At 34.1% G+C, this 25195-nt stretch overlaps 3 protein-coding genes across 4 annotated transcripts; 2 read left to right on the top strand and 1 right to left on the bottom strand.

The window, feature by feature from the left end:
- Positions 1-2042: 2042 nt before the first annotated feature.
- On the top strand, positions 2043-3371 carry LOC110715926 (hydrophobic protein RCI2A-like). The gene is made up of 2 exons (XM_021894544.1): positions 2043-2213; positions 2973-3371. Exons 1-2 carry the CDS (start codon positions 2118-2120, stop codon positions 3102-3104), a joined length of 228 nt encoding a protein of 75 aa, XP_021750236.1. The 5' UTR covers positions 2043-2117; the 3' UTR covers positions 3105-3371.
- A 9609-nt stretch (positions 3372-12980) lies between these two features.
- LOC110715728 (kinesin-like protein KIN-7B) lies at positions 12981-19594 on the bottom strand. 2 transcript variants are annotated; one of them, XM_021894334.1, is made up of 15 exons: positions 18511-19594; positions 17898-18151; positions 17722-17811; positions 17528-17628; positions 17231-17344; positions 17064-17145; positions 16635-16702; positions 16414-16473; positions 16212-16336; positions 15887-16085; positions 15603-15743; positions 15269-15355; positions 14272-15183; positions 13577-13881; positions 12981-13480 (listed from the first exon to the last, which is right to left on the bottom strand). In XM_021894334.1, the coding sequence occupies exons 2-15, from the start codon at positions 18124-18126 to the stop codon at positions 13150-13152; spliced, it is 2844 nt and encodes a 947-aa protein (XP_021750026.1). In that variant the 5' UTR covers positions 18127-18151; positions 18511-19594; the 3' UTR covers positions 12981-13149. The 2 variants fall into 2 exon arrangements, with proteins under 2 accessions (XP_021750026.1, XP_021750027.1); XM_021894335.1 differs by having other exon boundaries at positions 15887-16082.
- A 2561-nt stretch (positions 19595-22155) lies between these two features.
- Positions 22156-25006, top strand: LOC110715729 (cytochrome P450 71D10-like). The gene is made up of 3 exons (XM_021894336.1): positions 22156-22834; positions 23547-23871; positions 24108-25006. Exons 1-3 carry the CDS (start codon positions 22242-22244, stop codon positions 24714-24716), a joined length of 1527 nt encoding a protein of 508 aa, XP_021750028.1. The 5' UTR covers positions 22156-22241; the 3' UTR covers positions 24717-25006.
- The last annotated feature ends 189 nt before the right edge of the window (positions 25007-25195 follow it).

Below are 25195 nucleotides of genomic sequence, written 5' to 3'. Positions count from 1 at the left end.
ATGTCCTCGCTCTGCAGACAAACATGACATGACCCAACTTGTATAATCCAACCCGATTTTGAAGTTAGCGTATGTTTTAAATGACTCCAATCAAAGTTAGGGTATGTTCTCTTACGTTGAAATTCAGTTCAGTTCAGTTCAGTTCAGCTCCTAATTTCCTTCTCTTATAAAATATTATTCATTTCAGTTCAGTTCATTTCAACTCAGTTCATTTCAGTTCAGTCAATGAGAACATGCCCTTAATTACTACTTCCTCAGCTTGTTTAGGTGGGTCCACTTGACGGAAAATTAGTCGAATTCAGGCAATAGCTGGTGAATTCTAACTTTATTTTTGTAATGGGTGGTTATTTTAAATATTCGAAAACAGGGTGGTTATTTCAAAATAGAGTAATTTGAGGGTGGTTATTTAAAAAAAAAATCCTTATTTTTACTGATTATTAATTATAATTCTTTTTTAAAGTTACTGTTTTTTACTAAACTTATTTTTTTTAATTATTATTTATTTAAAGTGAAGTGAACAAGACCAAGTAGAGTAAATTTCATTTGCATTTAGATTATATAGATGAAGCTCGTGCAATAATGCATGGTTTGTTTGAATTTTTTAATTAATGTGCTAAAATTTGGTTATATATTTAGATAAAATTCCTAATATCAAAAGATAATATTGTATAATTAATTAATTTTAATTTAAAAATCACATACGCTAATTTTGCTTACGTGGCAGTTGAATTATTTAATTATAATTTAAATGCTAAAATCTCATTCGTCGATTTTGCTTACGTGGTATTTGAATTAGTTAATTATAAAATATTTTAATAATCTCTTATTTAATTGACTACCACTAAAATTTATATTCCTACATGACTCACTATTAGGTGGGCCCACTTGACGGAAAATTAGTCGAACTCGGGCAATGGACAATGGGTGGTGAATTCTAACTTTATTTTTTTTAATGGGTGGTTATTTTAAATATTCAAAATAGGATGATTTGAGGGTGGTTATTTAAAAAAAATCCTTATTTTTACTGATTATTAATTACATTTCTTTTTTTAAAGTTACTGTTTTTTTACTAAAACCTTTTTCCTTAGGTTTTTTATTATTATTATTATTTTTTTTATACTTGTAACACGTAATTTGCAAAAGTGATTAGAAAGGTATACTAAGTTATAAATTTTCAATTGTTACAACTCAACACTTTTTTCTTATCGGTGATAAAAATAATTTATATTAAAATATCGTTAACAAAATCTAATACTTCCTCTGTTTTTTTTAATAGTTGCAACACTTTTCTTTTCACGCTTGTCAATGCATGTTTTCAATCATTTATATTTTTAATTACCAATATGTAAAAATTATAAACATTTGATATTAAAATTGTGTAAATCAATACGAATCTAACAAGATCCCACATGACTATATTTTTACTTAATTATAAATCGTTAAATCTAGTCAAAGTGAAACATATAAATAGTGTAAAAGTCAAATTGTTACACTTTAAAAAAAAAAAACAAAGAAAGTATTTTCGTTAAAGGATTGGATTACAGATAAATATAAATGGAGACAATATCTTTTAATCTAGAGAAGAGATGACACAAAGATCTAAAAAATACAAGGGTAAAATCGGGAGAATGAGCTATATGACAAATATATTTGAGGATATATTGGTTATTTTGTGATTTAAATAGATGTTGGGAAAAAAATAAATGGTTCATTTTTTTTGGGACTAAAATTAGATTAAATGGGTTACAAAGTTGAGGCGGGTAATTTAAATATTTAATAGAGGTCGGCCAGGTATAAACTAAAGCTAATAATAACCAGCAAAATTGAAAGCAATGAACAGTCAAAAACTTAAATTAGTAGATAATCAATTATCTCCGTAGTGGTAGCCTGGTAGGTCTGTCACTCTTACAAAAAATATTGTTTTTTTTTTTTATCTTGACTATTCATTACATTGTGCATCTATATTAATGCCACTTGTCATGTGTTTTATGAATCTCAATTTCTCATCATTTATTATATGTTTAAATATCTGCCTCTTTATTTTATTATAAAGTCTACTATTTTCTCATCAATCATAATATCACCACAAAAAAAGATAAGTTTATTGGATCAAAAAAATGGCAGAAAGTAATCGGTGTCATATTGCCTTTGAGATTCTCTTGGCTATCCTTTTGCCTCCTCTTGGCGTTTGCCTTAGAACTGGCTGTTGCAGTGTATGTCTTTTTTTCCCTCTCTATCTTTCTTTTCGGTTGATTTTCTTATTATCGGTGTTGCGAGAGTAATAAAGGTTTAATGGTATTGACGAAATTTAATCTAATCTCATTTGGTTGTTTTTTTTTTTTTTTGATTTGATTTGTTGTCTATGAATCTAGGTTGAGTAGGATCTACTTTTATCCTATGATAAGATATCTAACTTTGAATTTTAGTTTGATTTTGATTATTTGTAGATATTACATAAAATTATTACGAGTAGGATATTTTGTGAGAAATCACTTGACACAAATATACTTTATTTTATGGGTATTTTTAATTTGTTGTTACAATAAAATATATATAATCATAGATCTTAACCACCCATTTAAGCTTTTGGTCGAATTAACTCTTTAACAGCTACATGTCAATTTACCACACGGCTTGTTTGTTTAATTGATGATCATCGGCTTAAGCTATTGATAATCTATAATATAATTAGTCACAGGTTTAAATCTCAATTACCCTTGTCGAATTTAACATGATGTGGGCGTGATAGAGTATAATCCAATTGTGGGCTCTAATATAACCTTCAATTTTTAATACACTTTTTTTTTTTTGAAACACGTATTTGTAGATTTTTTTTTTTTTTTTTTTAGGGAATACGTTACCAGGATTTTTATTCCAGAACACGTATTTGTAGATTGTTATGCATAAATATTGAATTGTTACCCCTTAGTAATTTTGGTCTCCATAACATATTTAGTGACTTAATTTTGCAGTGTGAGTTCTTGATATGTTTATTGTTGACACTGTTGGGATACATTCCCGGGATCATCTATGCCATCTATGTGATCGCGGTGCAGCCGCAGCCCATCTCTTCAGAAGGCCCGTACCACGCACTTCCTCAGTAGATGAACTCGGTTTTGCAGCATTGTAGAAGATATTGTTGATTTTGGTTGTATTGTCTATGTTCCATCTTTGAATCGTAATTTTTGTTTACGTTTGAATCTTGATCTGTAATCTGTTGTACCAAAAGGTCAAAAAAAAAATAAAAAAATCTGTAATCTGTTGTACCAAAAGTGCAAGAGTTTTCGACATGTTGGGAGTAGTAGTTGTAAGTCTCATTTTAGGTGAAATATGTTTGATTTTTGCCTTGAATTGATGCAACCATTGTTATATATTGTGTATGATGGATAAGAGATTCAAATTGAAATAACTTGACATAATCATAAATCCTACAGATATGTTCTCGATCTAAATATATTTTAACATAAAATAAACCTAAATATATTATTCCTTTAATGATATCTACAGAAAATATATCACACATATCTCTAACAAATTTCCTTCTATTTGTAATTGGTAATGCATTTGCGAATGTTTGGAGCCGGATAAAAGAAAACCCAAATTGGTGTGAGTTATGGAGTAAAATCGAATTAATTGCCTACCAATAATCACCAAGAGTTCTCCAAGCTAAGGATTAAAAATGGAGAGCTAAAATGACGACTTTGAATACACATTGGGAGGACGAAAAAAAAATGGTTGAGCTAATACGAAAAAATTAATTTATGGAAATTTTACGTGCAGAGCATGAAATTATGTGTATGTTACTCGTATTTATTTACATGGTTTCATGTATATGTCGGGATATATGAATTCCAAGATTGTTGGTGGAATGATAAGAACTACGAAGTATTTGATAAGTATTCCTAATATTGGAATAGTGTCCTTACATGGAAGTATGTGAAACAAATAAACAATTGTAAATGTTATGGATTAAAAGCATATTTTATAGGAAAAATTAGAAATAATAATTCCAACTTTCATCAATTTTGCTAGAATAATTCTAACTTTGGATTATTCTGGAATAATCCGAACTTTATGGGTCATTCTTTTTCTTCAATCCCAAATACCGACTACACGTGTCAAAAATTAATTGGTAGCCGGTATTTGGGATTGAAGAAAAAGAATACCCCAAAAGTTCGGATTATTCTAGAATAAATGAAAGTTGGGATTATTCTACAAAAATTGAGGAAAGTTGGGATTATTTTTTCTAATTTTTCCTATTTTATATATAATGATTGTAATCATTTATAATCATGAACTTCTAATCATCTATCGGATTGAAGGGTGTGTTCCTCGTTCTCAGTTTGTGTTTTTTGAGGGTTTTAATTCATTTCCGACTTTCCTTTGTTTTGAACTTTTGATGAGTGTAGCATGCTCACAGAATGATAAGCTCTTGCTTATACAACATGCTATGCGGTTTTTACTATATTTTCTTGTCAGGTTTTATTATTGTTTTTTTTTTTTTTTTTCCTATGGTATGATTGATGAACTATTTACGAGGATATGCAACTAGGTTTTGGTTTTCTTTTGACTTATTCGACTACATTTGAGTTCCTAAACTTAAGTACAGGACATAAAACCATACTCATTAAAATGGAAAGTACGATTGGTGAGGTGATCACACCCTAGGGGCTAGGGATGGTCACCTTGGTAAGGGGACTTTGCACTTAAGATATTGTACTATCACTACTATGCTAAGTTTAACAATCATGGTTCAAATGTAGATAGCTCAAAACAAATTAAATGCGGGTGGTCATTATAAGAAGTCTATTACTCTGTAGTAAGCAATAGGCCTTGGCAAGGGGACTTTGCACTTAAGACATTGTGCTATGCCTATTTTAACAACCATGTTCCGGGCGTAGATACCTCAAAACGATTTAAATAGGGTGGTCATTATAAGAAGTCTATTCCTCCGTAGTTAGCAAGAGGCACATACAAAGTTACACCATCGCAATGTAGTTGGATTGAGATTTGAGACAACCCTCACTGTAGGGGCAAAGTCTAGGGGGCGGGTGGAGGCCCAGCCCCCATGGGCCAGCTTTGAGAACCATAAGTCCATAAGTTTTACTATTGGGCCCTACAATGTTTAGAACATATAAAAATGTTGTTACTTGAAGATTGTAAAGTAGCTGGATTAGGTTCCGTATCATGCACAGTAATTTAACTATTAAAAACACTATTAGTATATTTTATAATAAATAGTAGATGTCATCTTGAAAAAAAATTAGAGGAAAAAACGATTTCAGGAAGTGACACAAGTCATTTATAGAGTCTGTTTCTTCCTAGTGTATGGTTTAATATTACGTTATAGATGAAAATTTGCTTATGGTATTAAAATTAAAAAAAAATATGGAGAGCGAAAAAGCGAGAGAAAACCTAGGGCTTTCGAGCGAGGAAAATGATCTTTTGCAAAGATCAAATAAAAAATTCAAAAGACAACTGGAAAATTCTAGTGATGAGAACGCAATGGATGTTGAAATGTTGGGTACGAATAAAAACCATAATCCTGGGGGGCAAAAGCAGGGGCCATATTTACGGGCTATGCAAGGTATGGCGAGTACGGTCAATCCCCTGTTCAAGAATCAGGATATAGGAGAAGAGGATGTATCTGATGATGATATCCCTGATGAGACAGAAGAGGATGATGAAAAATGCCGATATTAGGGTATGAAGTGCTTATCCGAAGGTTAAGGCTAAAATGGAATTTGAAAGGAGATATTGCATTGACAGATGTCGGGTGTGCATATTATATTGTGCGTTTCAATAATTTAGATGATTATGATCATGTCATGACTCAAAGGCCTTGGATTATTGGCGAGTTATTTGTCTATTCGTAAATGGGTGCCAAACTTTATCCCGGATGAGGAACCTATTAAGAAATTGACAGCGTGGGTGAGAATTCCAAATCTCTCAGTTGAATATTTTGATAAGGCTTTCTTGCAGAAGATTGGGGATAAGAAATTTGGCATTCGAAATGCTGAGGTTTCTGATGAGTGTTCTGCTACTCAGAATGGTGTTGAAACAACTCAGGTACAGAGGCCAGAAATGCAGGATACCTATGGAGCATGGATGATTGTCCAGCGTTCAACAAAGAGTACCAGTGCAGAAGGAGGCTGGTAACAATTCGAACAGTAAGAAAGCTGGTAACAATTCGAACAGTAAGGAAAGTCCAATATTGGAGCAGAGTGAGCAACAAGAATTACCAAAAGAGGCCACAGTTAATTTGGGGGAAGATCAAGATATGGCAATTGAGATAAATTCTCAAAGTAGTTTGTCTATTGGTGAGGGGGACCAGAATAGTATGCATCAATCAACTATTGATCTTGGCAATATTTCCCAAGTGGAAAAGGAAAATAATGGCAATACTGATTTGGTTATGGGAAATAGAATGTTTTCTAAGGACAAAATATCTGTTCAAGGTGGAAAGTTTAAAGATATGAGACAGAGAATTCCGCTCTCAGCAAAAAATTCTGAGTTCTTGCCTGGTCCTGCTAGGGTAATTAAGAAGAATTATGGTAATTCTGCTTCTAAATTTTCTGGACCCTATTCAAAGCCCAGCTTGAGTGTAGGGAAGGAAAACCTCTTCGAAATTGCATCCTCTACTCCTTCAGCTTTGCGTAATCAGTGTGAGACAGAGAGCGTTTCAAAGAGTTATTTGAGAGAAAATTACCATGAATTGGGTGGATATTCCGACTCTGGCCCTTGGTTGATCGCAGGAGATTTTAATGAGACTTCAAGCATGAGTGAGCGTAATGGTGGAGTTAGAGGGTCAGAGATGGTGCGTAGATGCAAGGCGTTTGCGGATTGGATTGAAGGTAATGCTCTTATTAATTTGGGGTCTTCCGGCCCAGCCCACACGTGGTTCCGTGGTAACTCTGTCGATACATTTAAGTCAGCAAGATTGGATCGGGCCCTGGCTAATGATGACTGGAGAATTCGGTTTTATGAAGGGGCTGTTCGGACTCTTCCAAAATTGAGAAGTGATCACTTGCCTATACTTATCAGCACGAATGGGTTTGCTCATATCCTATCTTCGTTAAAACCATTTAGGTTCCAAGCAGCGTGGATGAATCATGCCAAATTTGATGAGTTTATTCATTCTAAGTGGGATAACAGTGTTCCCATAATTCCGTTTCTTCGCACTTTTGCTGATTTTTTGTCCTCATGGAATAAGGAAATCTTCCATAATATCTTTAAGAAAAAATCAGAACTTTGGGCTCGATTAGAGGGAATTCAGAAAAGATTGGCTGAAATTGAGGAAGGAGATGGATGAAATTTTAGACCAAGAAGAAATTTTGTGGTTCTAGAAATCAAGAGTTGATATGCTGCGAGACGGGGACCGAAATACAACTTTTTCACCTTTCCACTATAATCAGAAGGAGGCAGAATCGGATTGATACTTTGCAGGATGAAGATGGTTCTTGGGTTACTTGTTCTTCGACTATCAAGAATATGGTGGTCAAGTATTGGAGCAGCCTGTTTACAAAGGAACCGAGCCCCTTTACTGGAGAAAAATTGTTGTTTGATCAGTTTCCGTTGATTAGTCAGGATGAGTGGGATTTAATTTCGCGGCCTTTTACTGGGTGTGAAGTTAAGCGAGCTCTTTTTGGGATGAAACCGTTCAAAGCCCCGGGCCCCGATGGTTTTCAGCCACTTTTTTTTCCAGAATTATTGGAATTTGGTGGCTCCGAGTGTTATTCAGCTAGTGAAGGATGTGCTCGATGGAAAGGCCTTTCCGGAAGGATTAAATGATGCATTTATAGTGCTTATCCCTAAGATGGAGTCTCCTCAAAAACCGAATCACTTTAGGCCCATTGGGTTGTGTAACATTGTGTATAAGATTGTTACTAAGGTGATTGTTAATCGGTTGAAGCCTTTGTTACCATCTCTCATCTCCCCTACTCAGTGTAGCTTTGTGCCGAAGCATCAAATCATGGACAATATTATTATTGTCCAAGAAATGTTACACACCATGAGAAGGAAACAAGGAAAGCAAGGTATAATGGCGGTGAAAATAGACTTTGAGAAGGCCTATGATAGGCTTTGTTGGTCGTTCATTCGGGAATCTTTGATGGAACTTCGATTGCCTCAATCAATGGTGGATATTGTGATGCAATGTATCACTTCGGCTAAATTGCAGATTCTATGGAATGGTGAGCCAACTGATAGTTTTACCCCGAGTAGGGGAATTAGGCAAGGAGACCCCTTGTCTCCTTACCTTTATGTGATTTGTATGGAAAGGTTGGCACAATTAATTGAGCATGAAGTGAAGTTTGGGGGTTGGAAGGCTGTTAGGGCGTGTAGGAAGGGACCGATATCTCTCACCTTGCTTTCGCGGATGACTTCATTTTATTTTGTGATGCCTCGGTAGATCAAGCAATTTGTATGAAGAGTTGCTTGGATAGATTTTGTAGGGCTTTTGGTAGCAAAGTAAGTCTGGACAAATCATGTGTTTTCTTTTCGAATAATACTGATGGTGATGTTTGAAGAGTTATTAGTGATACTTTGGGCATGGCTAGCACTGATGACTTAGGTAAGTATCTTGGTGTTCCCACAATTAATGGTAGGACCAAGAAGCAGGATTACCAATACCTAATTGAAAAAGTCAACTCAAAGCTTACAAGTTGGAAAATGAAGACGCTGTCTCTAGCAGGCCGTAATACATTGGCGCAGGCTTGTTTATCTGCTATCCCATACTTCACTATGCAGACTACGAAGTTACCTAAGGCAGTGTGTGATGAGATAGACAAGAAAACAAGAAGGTTCTTGTGGGGAGGTGATGAGCAAAATCGAAAAGTCCACCTGGTTGCTTGGGAAACAGTTACTAAACCAAAGAGTGATGGTGGATTGGGACTCCGATCAATGCGTCAAGCTAATGCGGCTTTTTTGGCTAAATTGGGTTGGAGGGTACTCACAGAGCCTAACTCTCTATGGGCTCGAGTATTACGCAACAAGTACTGTGATGGGAGATGTGATTTGGAAATGTTTAAGACTAGAGGGGATGCTTCAAATGCTTGGAAAGGAATAGAGGAAAATATTGATATCCTTAAGAAGGGTGTTTAGTGTGGCAATGGGCAAAGGGGATAGAATTGCTTTTTGGACGCATCGATGGGCTACTTCTGTACCCTTATATGAGCTAGCTGATCCTAAACCCCCTTTGGCTACTATTGACAATCCAGTTAGGGAGTATTGGGACTTCGATTCTGGGTGGAGATATGAGTTATTTGCGGATTTCTTGAGTGCAGATGTGCTGGAGATTATTGCTTCTCATGAAGTTTTAAATGATGAAGATGCAATTGATGAGTTGTTTTGGAATGGTAACCCAGCTGGGGGTTTTACTATTTCTTCAGCAATCAAGATTATTCGAAATCAAGTGGACACTCCCCCTCAAGAAAGCCAAGGATGGAAAGCAATATGGAAGGCCCGTGTTCCACAAAGAATTCGAATGTTCTTCTGGCTAGTAGCAAGGGATAGACTTATGACGAATTCGATGAGATTTGTGCGTAAGATGACAAATGATCCAAGATGTGGAGTGTGTCGTGCGAATGATGAGATCATTGACCACATTCTCCGTGGATGCCCAGCTGCCAGGTTTGTTTGGAGTAAACTAGGATGGGATGATAATAGAGTGTATAACTCTATGTCTTGTACTGAATGGATTATGCACAATGTTCAAAAGGATAACTCTCTGGAAGGTGAAGCTTGTAAGGTAGTATTTATGGTTGCTTGTTGGTGGTTATGGCGTTGGAGAAACGAGAGGGTGTTTGCTACTTCCCCGAGTATACCACCTGATCAGGCAACATATATTATGGCAAGGGTGTTGGATATTAATCAAGCCATGGAAAATCCTATTATGTACAATCCTGGAGGTTCGGGTAGACGAGTAGAGAAATATATCAGATGGGAGCCTCCAAGAGTGGGATGGGTATGCTTAAACACGGATGGTGCGTCTAAAGGTAACCCGGGCAAAGCAGGTGCTGGAGGAATCATTCGAGGCTATACTGGAGAACTTTTTGAGCTGTTTGCTACTAATTGTGGCATATGTTCGAACAATAAAGTTGAGCTTCTGGGTGTGCTTCGAGGGCTGGCAGTGGCATGGAACGCTGGGCATAGACTTGTTCAAGTCTCTTTGGATTCGGAGTATGTAGTTCGTATGTTAGTTGAGCCTTGCCCAACTAACTCTCCCTTCATTCACATTATTCGTCGGTGTAAGGCTATCATTGCGCGGGATGGTTGGAAGGTGACTATTAGTCATTGCTATAGAGAAGCTAATCGGGCGGCTGATTGATTAGCGAACTATGGAGTCAACTTGGCACAACGGATGGTCATTTTTGAGGCGGTCCCGGAGGACCTTCAGCCCATTTTATTGGAGGACTTGAGTGGTGTGGCAAGAGCTAGATTGGTTCCGGTGGAAAGAACTTAGTTTGCTTTTGTTTCGTGTTTTGTTTTGTTTTTCTTTTTCTTGCTTTTATTTGTTTGTTTTGTTCGGGTTAGTCCCTCTTTTGCACCAAAAAAAAAACAAACATTATAGATGAAATAGTATAGATATTCAATAATAATTTGTACAATAAAAGATACGAAAATATTTGATTCACAATATGTTTTTTTAGGCAAGTAAATCACATTTTAATAATTTGATGAAGGTATATAAGTATATTTTAAAATAAAAAGTAAAAAAAATAAAGGATTTCGGAGGGAAAAAACAGCACTAGGAAGTGACACATGTCATTTCCGGTGTCTGTTTTAGTATTATGTTATTGATTGATGGTTGCCATGATAGTAATGACTCGTGGGTACAAAAAATTGTTTGTAGGATCAAATGACTTTAGTGAACTTTTTTTTTTTTTAATAAACCTTCAATGTTGAATAGTGATGCCTTAGCTTAACTTTTCTACAATTATTGAACTAAGCTATTCAATGACAAAAGCCAATCTACATCCTTGTCAAAAAAAAAAAAAAACTATACAATTTATTTGTATCACTGTATTAGTAGCTTATTATTATTATTATTATTATTATTATTATTATTATTATTATTATTATTATTATTATTATTATTATTATTATTGTTGTTGTTGTTGTTGTTATTATCAGATGTATCTCGACTTCCCATTAATATTTTGTATGTTGTATGACCAATGTTATTAAAATCGCGATTCAGATTGTAGAATCGTACGATTCTACGATCCTAATCCACCTAAACGATGTAAATCGCTGGTAGAATCGTTATGTTGTAGATATCGCTGGATTTTTTTTTTATTATGCATGGGTCTAGGGAAAACAGCTTTACGAGTCAACAACATTATTTTTTTTTTCATAATTTAACAACAACTGCCGTATACTCTCATGGTTAAGAATGTGTACCAATAATCCGGCTTTATAGTTTATAGTGTATTGTTTGAGTTATGCGCATGCGAAATTACTTGAAAAACTATTTTATGTTTGTATGTCAATATTATGTTATTAACAATATATATTATTATCATTCTCATTGCTATAAAATTATGTAGTAATTTGTTACATTTTGAAGCCTAATTTTACATTTTGGTAGAATCGTACGATTCTACGATTCGATTTTACCGATTCGATTCTACCCCACTCACCGATTCAAAGTAGAATCCCGATTCTGATAACTTTGCGACTGAGTAACTCCAGAATAAATAACTCTTGACCGAGTGAGTAACTCCAAAATAAATAACTGTTGACCAACTGAGTAACCCTTAAAAAAGTAACCATGAATAAGTAACCGTGGCAAAAACGTGTTAAGCGACTGAGTAATCCCAAAATAGATAACCCTTAACCAACTAAATCATCAATTAACTAACCTATACTAAAAGTGAATCTAAATTGACAAATTGTCACCATGTTATTAACTATTTTACCGCCCATTTTATATTGCACTTGTTATTTATGAATTCCCCTTGGTTGCTTCTGTGAGGTTTTGTCCTGATATGCTGCTTTCTCGTGTGTTTTTTTTCAGAGATTGCAGAAGAGAAGAAGAGAAGAGTAAGACAGAAGTGGGTTTGGGGCTCAAGAAGTAGTTTGGCAAGAAGTAGATTGCTGCTGTAACTTTCTACACTCACCCTTCCTCGTCATTTCTAAAAAATTGACAAGGAAAATTTACTATCAACATTCAATAGTCTTAGCATTCTTAGTTTATAGTTTCTGCTTCTCTACTGTGAAATACAATAATATTTGTATACTGGCAAAACTGCATTGATTTTGTAAAAAGTATAATTGACAAATCTGTACAAGAGGCTATCTGGCAGCAATACTGCACCAAAGAATCAGGAAACTACAATCTGAATTATAAGAAAATGGCTAAAGCATAATCCTGTTCAATATAGTCGGTATCAAGATTATGAGGATGCATGGGCTTCGTCGATTGACCATGATTCAACTTTGATGCCTAGTTTTATTACTCAACTTAAATATTTATGCCTCGTCATAAGAAATTCTGCACCAACAGATTCTCAAATTAGGAACGAATTCTAAAACTCACACTTCCATCTCATTCATACAAATATTCGTGATATATATAAACATTATAGAGATTCAACCAAACCAGCCGCCTAGCAAATTACCTATTAGCTTCATAATTCAATACTAACATTAACGGGTTCTGCAATACATTACTAACCAAATTTGATTCAATTATCAAATAAGCTCCAAAAATCAAGGGACATTTGATTCAATTATCAATTCAGGCTCCAAAAATCACATATTTTAAGGGTTTTTTTTTTTTTTTTTCGTCCAAATTTCAATATTAAAAAGGCAACATCTAGGAAAATTAGGAAACTAAATCTGACCATATCAGAGTATATGAAAAATATATCCTATTATGAAGATTTATTGCTTCCACAAAAATGTGCTGTTTGATCATCAGAATTTGAATTAAACCTGAAATGGTGTTTGCAACATCAAAATGTGCAGTAAGAAGGTTTTTCAGAAGGTACTTTAATACACGAGCTCTGCAGGGTGTTCCAAAAGGTGCACCCATTGTTTTCTAAGATTAGTAGACAGCATAAATCTTGTTATTACATGTAAAGGTTAGTTAGACAGCACAAGCTTTACACAAATATTTACAGAAGATTGATTCAGGTAAAGTATTTACAGATGCAACAGGTTCGATATCAAGTTCCAGCCCATCCATGTTTTCTTATCACAAGGTGACTTGAAATTAAGTTCAAACATCTCCCTTTTAAGTTGCTCACCGGATTCACAAAACCCAACAAGCTTTGCTACAATATCTGCACTTTCTTGCACGTGCTGCAAGCTGTGAGGGTCGGTCCATAATTTGTTGACTAACTGCAGCCTCCGTCTTTGTTTCCCTTCTGGTGGAATATCCCACTTTCTGTAGAGAGCTTCCCTTTCTTCTGGTGTTAATCTAGAACTAACCCTCTTTGCCAGGTTTTCCCTCTCTTGTTTAAGGGCCTTAATGCTGCAAGTAGTTCACATACACATTATGGGTTATTATGGAAACCGTTTAAGCAGCTTATATAAACAATAGTAAATAACTGACAAATTGAGACAGTACCTGGACGAAACATAGGAGGCTGGTTCATCACTTAAGAGAGCAGGGCTAGCATTTCCAAGATCTGACAAATGCTGTTCTAACCATGTTAATCTTCGCAGCTCAACTTCCATGTATATCTGATCAGCAGGATCACCTCTAAATAACAGGAAAAACTGGGTGCGGTGCACCAGCGAGACATGGCACAGATGCCATAACATTACTATCTGCTTTCTTTGTTCCTCAAACATTGACAGCCAAGAAAAAGGAGATTGGTCAGGTTCACCATGTGAACTGGTTGTTGCTTCACCAGCCTCCAGATCCAGCACCTAGTTATCAACAAACGGATAACAAAAGATATGTGAGAATTTAAGGACAAATATTACAAGAGATTTAACATATTCATAAGCCTAGAAGCTGCATATTAAACATTCTTTAGATAGAGCGGTGTAATATCACTGTAAACGAGTGTCCTTTTAAAGGTATGAATTACTCAGACAATAAGAATACCTCTGACTTCCTATCTAGGACCATAAAACAACAAATATGTAGCCAATATACTAAGCTAAAGGGCATACATGATATGAAGTGGATAGCCCACAGCAAGCAAGCAGAACATTATCATTCTTGAGATCACATAAGTATCCATCCATACAACAAGGGTCAATAAAAGAATTAAAATCCATGAAGCAGTTGAATAGATCAATCAGAATTCTTACCTGACAAACCAGAAGCTGTTTTTGATACTGAAGCTTAGCAACTCTTTCCTTCAACTCAGTAACATATGACCTGATGTTACGCGCAGTCTCTTCAAGTGTATTATTGAACATTTTCTTCATTTTCTTCACATTAACTGAGTTTGATTTCTGCCTTGCAGGAGTATTCTCCCTAGAGGAATGAGAATAACCAACTTGGTCACCTTTAAGAGGGGTGCTTTTGCAGGAATTCGGCAGACTATCATTAGTTGGCAAAGCACTTTGGCTATCTGACATAGTGTTACCTATCTCATCCATTACTCTCCGAGAAGAAGAAAGAGGAGAACATGGAGCCCTTATAAAGTTTGACATGTTTGGACTGTTGGTTAGGTTAAATGGGATACCCTTTTTCCTTTTAGATTGTGTCTTTGTATCTGGGGTATCCTCATTATTTCCCAAAGTAAATACCAACCTGTCCACAGAGTTCTGAACATTCTCAAGCTTCTTTTCTAAAGATTCAATTGTCTGCCCCTGCGAGTTCAACCGGATGATTTCCTCTTTCAGGTCAGCTTTGTCCTTTACCATGATGTCTTCGGATATGGAATTAATAATTTGCATGTTTTTGATCTCAGAAAGTAGCTTTGCAACATTTTCAGCAGCATCTTGTGTCCCCAGTCTGTTACACGCAACTTCTTTTTGAAGTATGTCAAGAGCTTTATTTGCTTCATCACCTAGTCGTCTTTGCAGAACTTCAAGCTTCCGGATTTCTTGCACTAAGAGAGAAGGATCAGTAGAAGTAACTGATTGCCTAAGCATTGACTGCCTTCCAGCCTGGTATCTTTCCTGGGTTTCAGATGCAAATTTGCTCGCAATCGTGTCTAATGGATAAGCGAGACACTTTCTCACTTGATTAGATGGGCTGGAGTTACTTGATTCCTAAAATAGGAAAGAGGGGTGAGCAAAGAGAAGAATATTGCAACTGAAAAACACTGGAAACGGAGTGTCAAAATTCTTGGTTTACCTTCTTTTCCTTGCGTGTTCTTTCCAGTTCAAGTTGAGACTGTGCAAGATCTCTTTGTCGCTTAAGCTCTCCCATTTTCCTCTCCAACTATACATGATAACAAGGCTTTAGTCAGTCATTATAATTAAAGAGCAATCTCATTCTCTCTTACTCTTGCATTTTTTAGAGGTAGGGATCAGATAAGGTTGGGTTTGTGTTTCAAACTTCTGCTTAAAAAAGCAGCAGAGCAAACCTTTATTTTCAAGATTTTCAACACAGAAAAAAGGCTGAAATGGTTCTGTTTGAGCAAACATAATCCCAGTGTGTAAAGTTGTTCACGAGCTAAGAAACATACCTTCTGGATTTTTACGTTTTTCTCAATCAGAAGTGCCTTTAAAGCTGCTGATGAAGATGAAGGTTCTGGACTTTTGAGCTCAGCTTCCAATCTAGAAACTTCCTGTTGTAAATGCTTAACCAACTGCTGGTCCGTAACAACCTGATCGGAGAATATTGCTTGTTTATCAGATAAAGACATTCAGATCATAAAGCATAGAGTACCATGAAATCTATGCATCGTATCAATTGCACAATAGACATGATATTATACTGTCAAAAGATTGTCTGTAAAGACTATCTTACCACATTCACCCTAGTAGTGTTTGTAACCTCCTTTGCACTTGTTGCAAATAACAGTGTATTGCGTGATTGTTCTACATGACTCAATGCAGGACTTAAGGTACATATTATTGCAGTTCGTGCGTTTCCTCCAAGTGAAGACTGCAATATTCGGGTAAGCTTTGATTCTCTGTATGGTATATGACCTGTCCTTTTTCCACTGCTGAAATGGATGCAAGAGAGCAAAACAAATCAGCATCTAAAAATCAATTCTTCAATAAAAGTTTTAAGATGAATTTGTTTAATGTGATAGACTACAGTCTGATTGCCAGCAACCACAAATACTAACCCCAATTTTCGGATAACTTGGGTGAGTGTCAACAAGCTGCGGTTTATATGACTTCCTTCCCTCAACCTTAAACCAGCACTTTTAGTTTGAGAGGCACGTTCACTACCAGCGAGGTCGACAAGATTCTGAAATTTTTAATTTTTTGCAATAAGTATCTTTCAACTCCAACAACCAAGACCAGAAGAGAGTAGGAGGCATGTACCAGGCTTGCTATGAAAGACTTCAGACGGCCTGCATTTTCCTTGAGGCGGCTCTCAATGGTCTAAATTAAAAAATATATGTAGACAATGGCAAACATCTTAATCAAATCAACAACTATCATATCCTAAAAGTATGAATGTATGATACATATTTTAGATTCAAGCTAGAAATTCAGCTTTGTTGATTTGTTAGGAATGAAGTGCAATAAAGCAGGCGCAATACCAGTCTCACTATCTGATGTGATCTTGAACTTTTATCATTCAAGGCTGTCTCCCCTACTTGCCTTTGAGCTGCAAAATTAGAGCAAAACATATGCTGGAGCAATTAAACTCCAATACTTTTGTTCAAATAAGCAAGAAATATTATACCTTAATCTAAGACCTGTTTGGTAAGCCTCAGAAGCTAACAACCAATTTTATTTTTTATTATTTTATTATAAATTATAATATCTTAAGAGAAAAAGAAACACTTGTAAAGCATAAATTACATCAATATGCATCCAGCAAACAACAATAAATCAAAGGGTGGCTCAAATAATCTCATAAATGACACGAAATAGTGCCTAAAATCTCCGATCAGATTCCTAGTATATAATTGATCATGTACACATTCTTTAAGGATTATCCAGAGATGGAATTTTAAGAAAGCTACCTTCACAGATGCCAATTAAATGCTTCAAATGCTGACTATCCTTTACAACTTCTTCAACTTGCTTTTCAACAATGGTTCCTTTCTGTAACAGAGAGATTACTATATTACACAAATGCAAGAAACAAATCTAAAACATATCAAAATACAGAGTGTGTGGCAACAAGTACCTCGGGATCATCCAAAAGTCTAAGTGGACCAGAACTACGATTCAAAAGATCAACTACAGTCTCATTGTAGATCTCCAAAGCAGACATTTTCACAGAGAAATTTCTTTCAGGATGCTGCAAGAATAGTATAAAGTATCAAAACCAGCCTTCAAAACCAGATTACAGTAACACATACTACAAGCACTGCTGTAATATCATCAATTGCAGTCATTTTAATTTTCAGCATAAATATACCACATAACCACTACCAATGATATAATAGGAAGTCAGGAACAGTCATAAGTAGTTAAAGCTTACATTTTGCATATACTGATATATGTCCTCAATTGCATATTCAGTGATTCCTCTCATAGTAAATGTTTTACCACTACTAGTCTGCCCATATGCGAAAATTGTTGCTGCAAGAACAAAAATTCTCACTAAATCAACAAACAACATCTACTAAACTTAATCAGAATAAAGATATCATTATAAATCAAGCATATAATCACCATTAATCCCAGTAAGAGCTGATAAGGCCACATCCTTTGCCCCTCCTTCATAAACCCTCGCGGTAACACAAGTTGAACTGAATACTTTATCTGTTACACAATGCAGTCATGTCAAATTAAGCTTCACATTTTATGAAATCATGCATCATACCCTTGAAAAAAACCTAAGAAATTACCAAAAGTAAAGGAGGAACAAGGCCTCTCATCATTGGGATTCTTGAACACTACTGTCTCCTCATCCGGGCACTCCAATGCAATCAAATCATACATTGCTTGTTCCCTCGAGCTCAGCGGCCTAACTCGAACCATTACCATTATCTTCTCCTCTCGAACTTTCGTTCCCCCGGGAGTACATGATGATGTGGTTGTTAGGATCTTGGACAATGGTGTCTTGGGTTCTCCCATTTTCAACACCCAATTTCAAAATCCACTGCTCAAATAGTTCAGGCATTTTATCAAACACTTAGATGGCAATTCCAAGAATTGGGTTTAACTGAAATTAAACAGGACTCTTGCATATACAACTGGGTAAAAAATCAATCTAACTTCAGATTTCGATTACTGCTAAATTACTAATTTTGGGTGTTTCTAATTTAAGAACTACACTCATTTCAAGAAATCATCAAAAACCCAAAAAATCAAACATAAATTAGACAACAAAATCCAAGAAAAAAGGAAACCCAGATTACAAGTGTTGAATTAACAAAATAAATTACTATAATTGGATCAAAAATTCCAACAAAACCCAGAATTTATAAAACGAAATGTGAACAGAATATTGAAACTTACCCAATTTGATAGAGATTTCGTTGCTAAATTCTTGAATCTCCTGCCTCAATTATTGAAAAATATGGACCAAAATTACGAAGAAATATGGAAAGTTGAGTATTAGAGGAGATGAATAGTAAAATGAAAACAAAAACAAAAAATTTCAGGGAGTGAAGATTGAGGAGGAAGAAAAATGTAACGGCTAGTTACGCTGTTCAGGTACTTTAATGTTTTGGCGGTATTTGCGGGTACCTGAAAATAATATAACCCACTTTCAAATTTTATTTATTTTTTGCCATTACTACTTTTTTTTTTTTTTTTTTTTTTTTTTTTTTTTTTTTTTTAAGGAAAATTGTATAAGGTTTTAATTAATATTCTTGGTCCAAGGGAGTGACCGGAGCGGAGCCACGGAAGGCATTAATGTAGACGAGAGTTAATACTAGTACAGTATAAAGTTTTGGACGTTATTATTCATTCAAGAATTTGCTTTAGTTTATCATTAAAAGGTATTTATTCGTAATATTTTTTTTTTTTGAAATTTGAATTAGAATCCGACCGTTGCGTAAGTTTGTGTTAAAAGAAAATTTCATGTAAATAAGTGAAAATGGCAACAAAATTTAGAAGTTAATTACTTCAATTAGATTTCAAGTTGACTAAATTTTTTAAAATTTAGTGTGTTGGAGTGTATCTATCAAAATTCACCACTTGCAATCTTCGTTACCATGCATGTCTAATTTTCAATATAATTAAACACTCCTAAAGTGATGACATCATCTATTTTTTACTAATTGTTTTAAATGTCTTTGTATCATTCTTGAAAAAGCTCCATTGATATATAATCACGAAAGTTTTAATTGTTCATTAAGATAAAAAAAATCTATCAAATCTACAACTAATGCTACACTAACAAACACTTAGCTCCACAAATTTAAGGTTGGTTACATGAAAAAAAAAAAATCACCTCATGTGGTTATATAATTACAAATACTTGAATTTATTTATCTTCATTTACCAGCAGAGGAAATGTTTTTTGTTTTGTTTTTATTTTTTTTAAAGGTAAGATCTGATGAAAGATCCTACTGAATTGGTTGCATTTCTCACACTCTTATAAGTTAAGTCAATCTAACTTCTCGGGTCAACGTGTAAGAGTAAAGAGAAGGGAGGTAAAGGAATCCCTCTACTTACAAGCCAATTATATATATATTTTTTTTAACAAAGCCAATTAATTAAGGACTCTGTACAAGGGAGACAATTGTCCCCACCTTTTTTTTAATAAATAATTCAATTTTATACAATATTAACGAAAAAAAGTCACTTTTATTGAGAAAAATGTGTTCCTACAAGGTTTATTTTATTATTTATTTATTTATTTATTTTATGAAGTAATGATTGTACACTAAAAAATATATATATATGAAGTGTAAGACCCCGACCCCGAACAAATTAGGGATGGGCCTATTGTCACAAAATGCGCATTAAGGACCAACAACTGGCCCTACAGACCAACACTAGTCCTTCCATCGCATTTTATCTTCACTCATGCGCAACCCGAGAAAACTTCCTAAGAGGTCACCCATTCCAAGACTATCCTAGCCAAGCACACTTAGGGTGTGTTCTATTTACCTGATTTTTACTTATATGAACTTATCTGAACTAATCTAAACATATTAACCTTATTGGAACTTATTTTAGCTATAAATTAAACTTGGGTAGTCCTGGTTAACCCTTATCACAACTTATCTAAATTTATCAGAACTTATAACTTATTTTTCCTGAACTTACTTATTTATCCTTATCTGAACTTATCAACCCCGAAATAAGTGGAAATAAGGTGAACAGAACATGGTATTAATTGTGGAGTATCTTAGCATATTAGCTCCCTGAAAAGAAGATGTATCGTGTTTATATGAGAAGTATATCAAATCCTTTTAAAGCAATCATGAATATTACATGAAAACTCAAAGATATAATTGTGATTTTAAGTTGTACTCCATAAAATAATGAGTTGATCGTGAGCTATTTCAATAGAGTTGAAATATATACACTTTAGTGCACCTTGAACTATCTAAAGATAATTTTGCTCATTTGATACTTTTTTTTTTCTTTTTGCTCGTTTAAAATATTTAGATGAGAAAAAATATATCAAATGAGTAAAAACAAATCACCCTTAAATCCACTTACCTCTCTGTATACATCCGAGAGTATATAATAAGTAATGATGGTGAGCTATATCAAATATTCAAATGAATATCTTTATTAATATTCTTAATTCCCTGTCATTTTGGGCATTTTTAAAGTAATAGATAAGTCTTTTCTTTTCTTTTCTCTAATATTGTATATTTGTATCATATGTTTACAATTATTTTCTTCTTTTATTTAAAAATTATAGTGACACTAATGCATTTCACATTAAAAATAATGGCATTGGCGTGCAACACGTGGACTACGCCTACCTAATGAATAAACTAAAAACCCACTAATAGACTTTATTAATAGATGGTGATATCCGACTCAAAGAACAACATTTTATTTTATAAATGTTGCTTAGTCATTATCAATGCGTAACTAAAGTGTATTACCAAGGATGGCAAAGTGACCAAATTCATTTATCATGATAAACGCGTTATGAATTTTAATTACAATTGACACCATTCATTAGATTTTTTCCTCAACGAACTAGTAGTATGAACTGTTATATTGAGTTACTATTGACTACGTTACAAGCAAATAGCTCATGGATGAATATCTTATAGAATTTTAATTGATGGAACTCAACCTAATCGAAGGACTAGACATGGATGAATATCTTAGCTCTTGAAGTGTATTCGAAGGATAGGTGTACATGCATTATCGATCTATCGTTGTAGGCTCCTTTCAATTTGACAAATATTAAACAATAAGTTTTGTATAAGGTGGATTTTTGTAAATTTCACAAAAAGATGGTCAACTGAGGATAACTTAAACAATTTTTACTGTAACTTTAAGTCTTCTTTTGACCCACTAAAGGGTAACTTTTAATTTGTAATTAATAATGAGTTGATCATTGTATTCTAATGTGTATTATACATGTTATTAGTTATAAAGGCTAATATGATTAATGTAATACATTATTGATGTATTTTAAGAATAAAATGCATGTTAAAATATTGTAACTTTTATAGTATATAAGGATAATAAGTTTAACTCGTATTACAATAGTTAATAAAAGTCTATTTTACTTAAAAAAAAATTGTGCAAAAATAAAAAAGGTTTAAATGGTTCCAAAATATTTTTTAAAAAAATAAATAAAAAAAAAATCACTTGGTAAGATTTAACTCGTATAAAATCAGAGGTGTAGGCCAGGTTTAGATCTTACCTCAATTATTTGATCAATTAATTCATACATATATAAAAACAAGAACAAGCATCTACCAATTATTCAATCATGCAATTAAATATATTATCTTTTTAGATTTTACATGAAACTATTCACGCATAAACTCAACCTTTTAAAGGTAGGGCTACTTTTAACGTTATGTTATTACATACATTATTGCATTGATGTGTTACCAGTTGAAGTTCGAAAATTGATTGACTATTATTTTTATTATTATCCCAATAATATAAAATCTCCCTTTAAAATATTTGCAATGGTTATTATTATTATTATTATTTTTATTTAGACTCTATATATATCTAATTGTTGCAAATATTTTACAACGGAGGTATGTAATAGAACTGTTATAAAAAAGTGTGCAATTAGATAGCATAACATGTATCCCATGAACATTTATAATTTAGCAATGGAAACTCTACTACAATACCCTCTCTTCATAATTTTTATTTCTACCTTATTTTTCACCTACGTCATAAAATCCATGCAAAAACCAACATCAAAATTACCTCCATGCCCTCCAAAACTACCCTTTATAGGCAACCTCCACTTACTCTCTTCCAAAAATACCCTCCCCCACCGCCGCCTCGCGGAGTTGTCTAAGAAGTACGGCCGAGTCATGATGCTACAACTCGGCCAAGTACCGACAATTATAGTCACATCCGCCGACATGGCTAGGGAGGTTATGAAGACTCATGACGCGGTGTTTTGTAACCGGCCAGAGCTCATGGTAGGTAAGGAGGTGTTCTATGATTGTAAAGACATAGGGTTGGCACCCTACGGCGAGTATTGGCGCCAAGTGAGGAAGATTTCGACGCTCGAGTTGTTCACCGTGAAACGAGTCGAGTCGTTTAGGTTCATAAGGGAGGAGGAGACCTTGAATATGTTGAAGGCAATTCGGAAGGAGGTTGGTGGTTGTGCTGTTAACCTTAGCAACAAGTTCTTTGTCCTTGCTTGCGATGTTATGTGTAGGTATGTGAATTATTTAGTTTCGCACTTTTATTCCTTTCTATCATGAAAATTTTATAATAGTCATTTAAATAATATTTATTTGACTACTATAATTTTTAAAATTGAACTGCTATGTTTTAATGATTTTTGAATTGTTTTTAAACAGTATAATGACTATAATCAATTAAAATTCATATTTCTTAATTTAGGAATTCATTTTAAATTATTTCTAAGTTTTTGAATTAATTATTTTAATTTTTGATATTTTTTTTTCAAATTAAGTTATGAAATTTAGTTTTAATTAATACGGAAGTATAAAATTAAAAAAAAATTTAAATTAAATTTTTTTTCAGAAAATAATTAATATTAATATTTAAAGATGATTCAAAAATCATTAAATCTGAACTATTCATTTTGTAAAAATTATGTAAAATGATCCTCCACATACATGATACATCAATGTGTTTTGACTTTTTATTACACAAACCTCACTTAATTTGTTTTCAATTAAAGTCTTACATACATACATCCATTTGCGACACTAAATTATCACCATTCACCAATATTTTCTTACACTTGCAAATTTGCAATAATACTACTTAGATTGATTATACGAAAATGATATACTTTGTTGCACATAATAATAAACTGAGGTAGTACTTCGTATCTGCAAAGGTAATGGCAAATTTAACAAACAGATCTTAATCTATGTTACGACGATTTTGGATTTCAGAGCAACTTTTGGAACTAAAGGTAACGAGCAAGCAGCATTAAGAGCATATACAGCAGGAGTAACAGAAACTTGCACAGGATTTTGCCCAGCAGACGTCTACCCTTCGATTAATTTTCTTAAAACAATTAGCAGGGGTAAATTTCAGAAGTTTACTAAGGAATCTGATAGAATTTTAGATCCCATAATTTCTGATCATCAATTTAAGAAGAAACAGGGCAAACATGAAGAAGATTTGGTTGATGTTCTTTTGAAATATCACACGGACAACGTTGATGATCCCGACGATTTTTCCATGTCAACTGATAACATTAAGGGAGTTATCGTGGTAAGTCCATCGTTTATTTTCTAAGCCTAAATTAACTAGATTACTGCTGCTTGTTTGTCATCGTTTTTTGTATTTTTTGGAAGAAAATAAAAAAACAACATAGGTGTTACGTTTTTAGGTTAGTTAGTTTTCAATAAAGTTGACGTGATTTAAATAAGTTTGACCAATTCGAGTATAAAAATGAAATTAGCTCTGTTGTATACAGAGATTAAAAAGGCGGATGTGTGTGTTTATAGGAGCTTTTAGGAGGTGGAAGTGAGAATTCATCGGCAACACTAGAATGGACAATGTCTGAGTTGCTAAAGAACCCGAGAGCAATGGAGAAGGCACAAGCTGAGGTACGACGAGTGTATGAAGAGATCGGAGTAGTTGATGAGACGAAGCTCCATGAGCTCAAGTACTTGAAACATGTTGTAAGGGAAGCTTTAAGACTTCATCCTCCCGTACCTCTTTTGGTACCTAGAGAATCCATGGAGAGATGTCAAATTTATTCCTATGATATACCTGCCAAAACTCGTGTTGTGATCAATGCATGGGCTATTGGAAGGGATCCTGAATATTGGACCGATCCTGAAAAATTTAGTCCTGAAAGATTTGAAGATTGTTTGGTTGATTATAAAGGAAACAATTTCGAGTTAATTCCTTTTGGTGCCGGAAGGAGAAGGTGTCCCGGTATGACACTAGGGGTAGCTAACGTCGAGCTAGCATTAGCCGCGTTGCTCTACCATTTTGATTGGAAGTTACCTAATGGAGCTCAACCTGAAGACCTAGAGATGGATGAATCTTATGGCTTGACAATGAGAAGGAAAAACAATTTGTTTGCAATTCCTATCCCTTTTCATTAGTTGGTTTATCGTTACGTACAAGATGATGTTGGACTGTTTTTTTAGTAATTACATTTTATATTTTGTGTATCATTATGTCATTTAAGACATAAAGCTTAATCTAGCATTAAATATATATTATCATACTTTGTATGAAAAATGTAAAATATTCTAGATTAAGCTTTTTTTTTTTTCAACTCCTTTGGCCTTTGGGTTAAACATGTGATATAGTATCATGTTTTGTAGTGTAGAGTCATACATGTATATGCTTAAGCTCATGTCTTTATAAAATAAAAAAAGCCATTCGTGTACTTCCCACCATATCCATAAGCAAGAGCTGAGTACAATTTCTTATGGAATCTTGCATATCACATACGTAGGGCATGTTCTCATAGACTGAACTGAACTGAACTGAAATAAATATTTTATAAGAGAAGGAAATTAGGACTTAGAAGCTAAACTGAACTGAAAATAAACGTATGAAACAGGCCCGTAGTATG

The sequence above is a fragment of the Chenopodium quinoa genome, unplaced genomic scaffold (assembly GCF_001683475.1).
Source record: "Chenopodium quinoa cultivar QQ74 unplaced genomic scaffold, ASM168347v1, whole genome shotgun sequence".
NCBI classification, from domain to species: domain Eukaryota; kingdom Viridiplantae; phylum Streptophyta; class Magnoliopsida; order Caryophyllales; family Amaranthaceae; genus Chenopodium; species Chenopodium quinoa.
This window is presented reverse-complemented; position numbering and strand designations above follow the sequence as displayed.